Below are 10,157 nucleotides of genomic sequence, written 5' to 3' on the forward strand. Positions count from 1 at the left end.
GGCTGTCTATTAACTACGTTACTAATTTGAAGGGGGGGGGGGTACTCACACTATAAACCACTGTTGGTTAAAGGGGGTGAAGAAGACGGTCAATGGAAGTAACGTTACGAACTTAAGTAACATTTAGTATGTTTCCTGATAATAACATTTAGCATTAAGAAGAAAATTTGCCCATTAGGAAAACTCTTATCTTTTATTTTTTAGGAGAAAAAAGAGTTTTTTATTTATTGTTTTCAAATTGCAATAGAAACATTTTATGGTGGTTATCCAAATTTGGTCGACGGATTCTTGGTTTTATTTTTAAGAATTCTGCACATTAACATTTCAAGAATTTTTATTTTTTTCTCATTCTACTATTATATTTTAAATTCGGAATTCATCTGGTTGGTTTCAAGATTATAGTATTTGGTTAAAATCTTTATTATTTTATTAAAACTGCAACTCCTTGGTTAAACGGTAATCTTTTTTGCTCATGAATTCAGCTAGTCGAATGACAGTTGAATTACTTGATCAAAAATTAATGTCTTTAATTTAAGATTCATCTCTTTCATTTAAAATTTAACTATTCTATTTTCAGAAAATTAATTTGCATACAGGAAAATCATCTTTTGGTTTGTACTCTTTTCTTGAAAATTAATTTTTTATGATTCATAATTTTAGCTGATAATTCATCTCTTTGAATGAAAATGTACTTGGTTTGCTAAAAACTCAATTTTTTTCTCAAGAATTTTTTAAAATTAAAGATGTAACTATTCCACTTTTCATTTAGAATTTATTTCTTTTTTTGAAATTGATCTTCTCTGGTTGAATTTTCATGGACTTTCAAAAATTTATTTATATTTATTTATCTTTCTGGGGGAAAGTTACCTTTTTTGTTAAAAGATCATATTTTTGGTTGGGAAATTTGACCGTTTTGTACATAATACTGACGATACTGAAAACGATACTGAAGATGATGATACTGAAAATGTCGTTTGTTTTTACGTATTTCTTACGGCTCAGGAGATCCTTCTAAAAAGTTACAATTTTAATTTTTTTGAAGAAAATTTTAAAGGGTTATACTCGTTCAAGCCCACAGATTCTGAATTTCGTAATTAAAAATAACTTATTTAATAATTACAAATTTTGAATGCATCAATTTTAATCTCATTTATGAGCTGAAAAAGATTTTTACCATTTCAGCCAAGACACGGCCCACCTCGAGACAAGTAAACGACGTCTTAGCCGAGACAAGGCTCGACTTAAGACAAGTAAACGTTATTTTACCTGTCGTGGCCATAAAAGTAAGACAAAGGCCTATGTCTCGACTCAGTTTTGAGACACAGCCAGACATCGATGCCTTGGAGACGAAATTAAGACATAACCAAGTCGAACTCAAGTAGAAGCATTTTTACTCGGGCAGCTTCTAAAATAGTCTTTTTGGTTAAAAACTTAACTAGTTGGTTAATAATTTATATTTTGTAGTCAAAAATTCACCTACTTGGTTGATAAGCAAATCAAGTTTTTCAAAACTTCATATTTTATTAAGATTTACCTCATTGGTTGAAAATTAAACCCCACTAATATTGACAGATTTAGACAAAAAAAGATGATAAGATTTCTAAGAGATTTGTCGAGCCTGATTTTATAATAGGCTTTCAATTTTTTTATAAATAAACAAATATGATTAAAAACTTGTCAAAATTTTTCTATTTATCCTTTCAGGTGCTCGTCAATAACATGAAAATGGTTGAAATCGCCTAAGTTTCATAAAGTAACATTAGTTAGAGATATTTCAAATTATATTATCAACAAAAAATGTGGTATAAACAAATTATTTGTTAAAAGAATGTTTTTTGCTTAATTTTTTCAATAATTTTACGTTCTTCAAAGTTATATTGCGAAAAATTTGGATAAAAACAATATAATGATGAATAAATTTCTTCTTGAGATTGTTATTGTTAATATCATAAGCAAATTTCATAAGCAAATCCATCAATCAGCCATTTTTCGACAGAAAAATTCGTTTTTTCAGTGTCACTTTTTAAATTAGGAACCTTATAATAATTTTAGAAAAATTCAATATTTGTTAATTAATCTTATGATTTTTTCAAACAAATTTAGTAAACAACTACTTTATTCAGGCATTGGTCGACCGAAAAATTCTTTTTTTCAATGTAGTCGTTTCACCTGGGAACATCATGCCAATTTCAGCAACATTCATAACTAGTTGATAAATTTGATAAATTAGAAAAAAATAAAAAGGTTTTTTCGATGGCCAATTTCAGAAAAAATTTGTAATTTATTGATCAATTTTATTATTTTTTTAAGCAATTTGAATAAACAAATGCATTATTGGGGCATCAGTCGAGCGAAAACTTCTTGTTTTTTTTAGATCATTCTTTTGAATTGGGAATTTAATGATAATTTCATTATATCCCTACTTAGTTGATAAACTCTATGATGTTTTAAATAAAATTATTAAGAATATGCATTATTTGTGTTTTTGTCGACGAAAAAGTTTTTTTTTCAAACTCAGTCCTGCAGTTTAAGTAGTTCAAATTTTTCTCATTACTTTCATTCTTTTAATCAGGCTGCAGCTTCAGAAATTGTCATAAAGTTCCCCACTAAAAGGACCGGCATTAAAGAAAACAATTTTTTTCCGCTGAATAACCAAACAATGCATTTGCTTAGTAAATTTGTTTAAAAAGTTAAAATATTAATTAAAAATTATGCATTTTTCTAAAATTAGCATAAAGTTCCTAACCAAAAAAAAATGACATAAAAAAACGAATTTTTCTGTCGAAAAATGGCTAATTAATGCATTTGTTTATGAAATTTTGTTATAATATTAACAATAATAATCTCGAAAGGAAATTTCTTTATCAGCATATTATTTTTATCCAAATTTCTTGCAATATATATTCTGTCAACACATATAAAAAAATCATAAATATAAAAACCTAATATAAAAATTAGGTTCAAAAGCTTCATTTCCTTTAATTTTTTTGTACAAATGGGTTAATATTTGTGGGATGTGGGATCAAACAAACAATAGCACTTACATACGAAGCGGTAGGAAATTTTTTTGTTTTTTCCATGGTCGAGTATTAATTTTTCTATTTAAAAACGTAACTATTATATTTTTGTTTGTAAATGAACATTTCTTATTTAAAATTGATGATTTCAAGTTGAAAATTCATGTACTTTGTTAAAAATTTGCCTTTTTTGGTAAAAAATTGATCTTCTAGGTTGAAGAATAATCCTCTTCAAATAAAAATGGAACGAGGTTTAAAGAGTTTGGAAGAAATTTTTAATAATCGGTTGAAACTTAATATTTTCACTAAGAATTAATATACTTGGTTTTTAATTAAATATTTGGTTAAAAATTAAACTATTTTTATTATTCATAAAATTTTGTGTAGAAAATCAACTTTTTGTTAAAAAAATAGAATTTTTGGTATTGTCGAAAGTTTATCTAGTTTAAAAAAAATCATATTCTATCAAGTTTTACCTCTTGGGTTTAAAATTTTTACATTTCTGTTGTATATTAGATCAGTTTTTATTTAAAAATAAATCTTTCATCTAAAAATTTCACTATTCGAATTTTAATTAGGAATCTATCATTTACAAGTTGAAAATTCAGCTATTTGAAAGAAAATTTATGTATTTTGTTGAAAATTCGACTTTTTGGTGAGAAAATTAATTAAATAATTCATTAATTTTGGGCCACGTTACTTTTTATTTGATATATCAGATACAATATTTGTTATTTAGATTGTTGTTGTATAAATGAGGCTAATTAGTTCCTTTTTTAACTATTTTAAAAACTAAACCAGATTTTTAGTAAACTGTTTCTCATTATTTATTTATAAAAAGAAACAGGGGACTATTTCTAACGATTTATCTGCTAGCGAAAAATAAATAGAGCAAAGGGGAGATTAATGATTAGATATTTAGAAGATCAGCGTCCACACAGATAATAAGTTTTTGTACAAAATAAAGATTAATCTAAAAGTTCCTGAGTCAGTAGCTGTTTGAAATCTGTTTGAAAAATTGAGAATTTCTTTATAAAGCTGTTGAAACTGTGTAATTTTTAATTCAATGTGTTCAAAATAAAAAAAATTTGATTTTAAATTAAAGAATCTGGAAATTGAATGATTGAAGATTAACATTTTTAAGGTAGGAAAATTTTAAAAAGGTTAAAAATTTAATGATTTAATATTAGAATTTTTTAAATCAGATAGTTTAAAATTGGAAGGAATAAATATTGTATCATCTTAGATAGAAGGCATTAAAAATTGAAAATTTCTAGAATTTAAATCATTTTTGATTTGAAGCAATTAAAATTTAATCAATTCAAATTGAAGGCTTAAATATAATCTTGTGAAGCCAAAACTTCTGAAATTCTAGAATTTCATTTTGTTATTAATTAAAAAATATAATTTAATATTAAAACTAATTGAACACAGATTTGGCAAAGATTAAAAAAGAAATCAGAATCATATTCGCTATACCAAATTGAAAATTTTTCGATTATTAACCTTTCAAATCGAATTATTCTAAAATACGTTAAAAATGAAGTGATTCTGAATGGGGGCGTACACTTTTTTAATTACTAAGAATTATATTTTTATTTTAAACAATACAATTTTTAGCTTCTGAAGATCTATGCGCCTAGTTTTTAACACTCCGATTTGAATTATTATTCACGGTTGTGAAGCTTTCAAGTCTTTATTTCTATATGCTATAATTTTGAAAAATTGTAAAAACAAGACAATTTTCTTGATTATTTTTCTTTTTTTTTTTGTAGAAAATTTAACATTTTGATCGAAAATTCAATGATTTGGGTGAATGTTAAAGTATCTTCTTAAAAACTAATTTTTTTATGAAGGTTCATCATTTTACAAAATAATTTATCTCCTTGGTTAAAATATTACTATTTTGCTATAAAATCGTGTTTTTTTGTAAGAATTAATTTTTTCCTTGAAAATGTAAAAATTGCATTTCTGGTTAAATATCTTTAATTTAAATTGAAATTTAATCTATTCTGGTTAAAAATTTACCTTTTTCGGTTAAGGATTTAATTATTTCGTTAAAAATCGGTATATTTTAGTTTAATATTCTTGTTGAAATTTGTTTTTCCGGTTTTTAAAGTAAACTGTTTGATGAAAAATTCGAATTTTCGGCTTGAAAAATGGACCATTTTGTTTAAAATTCGTGTTGTGGTAGAAAATTGATCTTCTCGAATGAAAATTTATCTTGCTGCTTTTGAAAATTCAGCTATTCATTAAAAAAATCAACTACTTTCTTTATATCATCTTATTTCATCGAATATTCAATTGTTCCGTCAGAAATTCGTCTTTTAGGATTGAAAATTGAACTACTTGGATAAAAGTTACATTCATTTTCTTTCTTGAAGATTTATGCATTTTTTTTAAATTAAGTGTTATTTTTTGGTCTGAAAGTTAATTTTTCCCAATTAAAATTTAACTGTTTTATTTTTGCCAGAAAACTGATCGTTTTTAGTTGAAAATTCAACAATTAAATTTTTCACTGCAAGTTCATATTTTCTCAATAAAAATGCCACATTTTGATGAAAGTTAAACTCATTTTTTTAAAACGTACTTCATTTATTCAGGATTAAACTGTTTTTTTTTAATTCATCATTTTCGTTGAGGAGTCAACTATTTTTTCAAAAAATTGTGTTTTAAGTTTAATTCAAAAGGTTAAAATTTCGTATTTTTTAAAAATTAGTTTCTTACATTGATAATATAAGGATTTTATTTCTGGTTGAAAACAGATATTTTTGAGTTGAAAATTCAACTATTTGGTTATAAACTTGTATATCGCGTTGAAAATTCGTCTAATGGTAGAAAATAAATTTTTTGAAACAGCCTTTTTTACCAAAAATTAAACTGCTTTGTTAAAAATTCATATCTACTGATGAAAAATTACCTTTTTCCTAAAAACCTCTTTTTTAACGTTTTGAAAATCAACTATTTTCTAAAACATTCGATTTTTTAGCTTTAAAACTGAATTAATTATTTAAAATTTGTTAATTTTGTGCAAAAAATGAATCATGTTTGTTGGAAATTCACTAATTTGGTTGAGGATTCAACTATTTCGTTAAAAATTTGTCTTTCTTCGTTTAATTTAAATGGCTAATAATTCGTTTTTATTTTCGTGGAAAATGATTTTTTTTATCTAAAAACTATCTATTCCACTTTTTGTTTAAGACTTATCTTTTTTAGTTGAAGAATTACCTTCCTTTGAATGGCTTTCAATATAGACATTTTAGAGCTTTTGAAGAGAAAAAAACACGTGATAAGTTTTTAAAAAATGCAAGAATTCCTCAAATTTTGTACATCGAATTCAATTTGTGTCATGACCTAGAAAAGTAGTAGCAAATATCTGAAGCTTCTGCCACACATTTTTTGATGTCTCATCTTTAATTGTAGCCGATGCTATTTAAAAAAATCTTTACGGATTCTCGACATACGGCAAAAAATGTCTAAGTTTCAAACGTTAGGTTTCAGTTGGCAATTACCGCTGTCAGCCGTGAGAGCGGTGATTGCCGAAAATTTCTTAGTTTTTGTTTCTGAATTTCAACTTGGGTTGTGACTCAGGAAATTCATGGGAAGTAACTGTAATTCACAGGATGCAATATTTAAAATCTTATCTCTAATTGACGCCATTAACATTTTTTATAAAAATCTTAAAGGGTTCTCGAGATACGACTAAAAATGTCGAAACGTGTCTGCGTCGAGTTTCAGCCAGTTATCACTGCTGTCGGCCAGGCTCGCTGCTTAAGGGGATTCATTATAGTTAGAAAACGGAATGCAGATTTTCAACCGCACTTTTGAATATTTTGTCCGATTTTTTTTTGCAGACGTCATCTAAATATTATCCTATTTTTCTGACAGGAGCCAGATTTTCGATACAATGTTTATGTTTTGTGTAATAATTAAAACAGAAAGAACAATAGCAGTCACGCTCATTGTTATCTATGTCTGCATTTTTGGCTCACGTCGCCCATTCTCGGTATCGTATATATAATGACAATTCAACATTTAAAAACATACAAAGCATAATTATTTACCATAAAAAATAAATTTCTGCTCTGCTGATTTGAAAAAATTACAAAAGGATTTTTTTTCAGCCAGTTGTGCAAATTTCGGAATAACAAGCCACGTGAGTTGTGTGGAGGCGTGAAATTTCCGGCGTATTCTATAGTAAACTTTGGGGAAATATCCCGCAGCAAGAGTTCAGTTTTGTGAAAACTTGTGCCATCGATTATGGAAGTTGAGTGAAACTTTACCAGAAACTACATCTGGGGTGCAAAGTCCAAACACCTACTATCACATAACACCTCGAAGTCTTTATTCATCACACAAAATATTTCTGGCATGATTTAAAGCCCGGGACACAACAAGGAAACATGAAGATGAAAAATGGCAAGCATACTACACGTTTTCTGACAAATTTTCTCATGAAAAACGATATATGAGTATTATGTTCACAAATTTACCTTCATAAATAACGCGGGATTTACAAAATTTGCATATATCGTTTCAGAATTAAAGTACCGTAAACGGAGCTACCTGGTACACATTGGCGAAATCGGACCACTAATATTTTATATTTTACAACAACTTAAATGGGGTAGTCCAAAAATGCGTTGGATATATTTTTTATGACATTTGAGACGTAGTTACCATAATTATTATGATTTATGCTAATTATTATAACAGAAATAATTATTTAAACAATTTAGTATTATTTATAAAAAACGCCTTGTCTACTTTTCACAAACATTAAGGCAATAATTAATACTATGTAACAAATATAATGGTTTTAACAAATTATTATTGCTTTAAACCATTTTCTCCTATGGTAATGGTAGATACTTGCGATTTATTAAGAAATTTTTATTTTTTGTCCACTTCATTCTTAGAGTGAGGTAATAATTAGTACAATTCATCAAACATAACTGTTTAAATAATTTATTATTACTTATAACTATCTTTTAATATATTAATGCTAGATAGTTAAGGTTCTTTCTGCAATTTAAAATTTTTTGTCCACTTTTCACTTAGAGAGTTAATAATTACTGGAAGTGAACAAGAATTATTTTTAGAACAAGTATTTATTGTTTATATCTATATTCTCTTAGATAATTGCTAGAAAGTTGCAGTTTTTTCTGAAATTGTTAACTCTGCTTTGGCATTTAATTTATGAACATATAATAAATAAATGTTAGAGAGATTCATTTTACAAACAATTTATTTTTTGTAACCATATTTTTTTTTAATGAAACATATATTTTTTTAAATTGATATCTGGCTTTTATTCTGTTGTTACTCGATTTAAAAGTCAGTTATTTATAGAAATAATCCCCCACCTACTCATAATTATTCAATTCTTTGTTTTATCTCCACTCTAAGATAGTCTTCTCAATTAAATTAGTACTTAAAAAAAATTGGCAAAGAAGTAAAAACAATTGACTCTGAAAGAAATGCAATACTATTTTAAAAATAGTCCGATTTTTTATTGGATTCTATTAATTTAGTTTGCGTTAAAGCGAAAATTAAAAAAAGGGAAAGTTTCTACAAAACAGAAAAAAGAGGAATTCCTTAAAAAGGGTAAAATAGGGGAATAGAGAAAAGAGTGTGAAGTCTGTACTTAGATGCTTAAATAAATTGTAAAATAAAATCCCTAATTTTCATTTTTTCAAGAATTTCAATATATTTTAATTCACATCTAAATTTTTCGCGTTTGATGTCACATTCTGCATTACATGTTCCACCCTCTTTCACTAATCGTCACAAAACCTGTTTAGCCCTGCCTCCCTAGAATTGTGACGTGGACTTTAAATGGCCTCAGTTTCTGAACTTGCAATTTTAAAAGTTTGCAAACGAAGGATAGTTATTTCTACACACTTCAACCAATGAAATTAACGTTAATCTGCTTACCTGACTAAGGCGTACTGTTGATAATGCAGCAGCAGAAACAAGAGCACTTGAACTAGAAAGTCCAGAATTCGCAGGAATATTTCCCCAGACAGCTGCTAACATCCCAGATGGAATTTTTTCTTTTGGTATGGCTTCCAGAATACCCTTGACCCCACAAAGGAAATATTTGTGCCAATCAGGACCTCCATTTGAATCCTCTATCTTTCGATTACTAAAAAAGAAAAGGCAAATTCAGTTTCATCTTAAAACTGTAAATGTTTTATAATATGACACTCTTTGGGTCTGTTCATTAATAACGTAATATATTTTTTTTTGTTTTTTTAGGGATCGGGGCGGGTTAGTTAATTAATTAAAGATTTTTTCAATTCTGTATTACATGGAGGGGGGTACATGCTCAAAACCATTTTTTACATACAAATAAAAAAAGTCAAAGAATCACTAAAGAACAAAAGTTATGAAAATTTTCCCACAAATGTAATATTTGTGCCAGTCAGCAGCTTCATTTAAATCGTCTATGTTTCGATTAGTCAAAAAATAAAAGGCAAATTCAGTTTCATCGCGAAGCCTAACATGTTGTATAATATGACACCATATGGGTCAACGCATAAATTACGTATTTTTTTATTTAAATTTTGTTGAGAGGTTTGAAGGATTTTTAACTTTTCGCTTACATAGGGGAGAGGCGTACTTGGTCAAAAATATTCCTTACGTAAGATATTTTCAAGTCAGATAATCACTAAACATTTTAGCCAATCAGGACTATCATTCGAATCCTCTATCTTTTGATTACTAAAAAAAAGGCACATTAAGTTTTATCGCAAGGTCTAATATGTTGTGTAATGTGACATGTTTTGATAATGTACATCAATTACGTTAACAAATTTCTTTTTAGGGGGGGGGGGGGGGGGGGGGGTCGAGGTTTTTTAAATTATGTCTTGCATTCAGCAGTCGGTGCGTGGAAAGACCTTTCGTCACGTAAGATGTGCTCAAGTATAAGAATCACTAAACAACAAAAGTTGAGCAGACATTGAATCGCCCATAAACTAGAGATAGAATTTTTTCTTTTGTGATGGCCTCCAAAATAGCCTTAACTCTACAAAGGAAATATTTGTGTTAATTAGGACCTTCAGTCTAATCGTCTATCTTATGATTACTAAAACAGGACAGGCAAATTCAGTTTCATCGCAACGTCCAAAATTACGT

General features: G+C 27.5%; 1 protein-coding gene across 2 annotated transcripts in view; it reads right to left on the reverse strand.

Annotated features, from left to right (window-relative positions):
• Positions 1–10,157, reverse strand: part of LOC117177361 (N-acetylgalactosamine kinase) — a 62,403-nt gene that overhangs the window by 31,836 nt on the left and 20,410 nt on the right. For both annotated transcript variants that reach the window (XM_033367995.1, XM_033367994.1), the window contains exon 4: positions 8,955–9,165. In XM_033367995.1, coding sequence (XP_033223886.1) covers positions 8,955–9,165 — 211 coding nt within the window. The remainder of the gene's footprint in view (positions 1–8,954; positions 9,166–10,157) is intronic.

This window comes from Belonocnema kinseyi, chromosome 7 (assembly GCF_010883055.1).
Source record: "Belonocnema kinseyi isolate 2016_QV_RU_SX_M_011 chromosome 7, B_treatae_v1, whole genome shotgun sequence".
In the NCBI taxonomy this organism is placed as follows: domain Eukaryota; kingdom Metazoa; phylum Arthropoda; class Insecta; order Hymenoptera; family Cynipidae; genus Belonocnema; species Belonocnema kinseyi.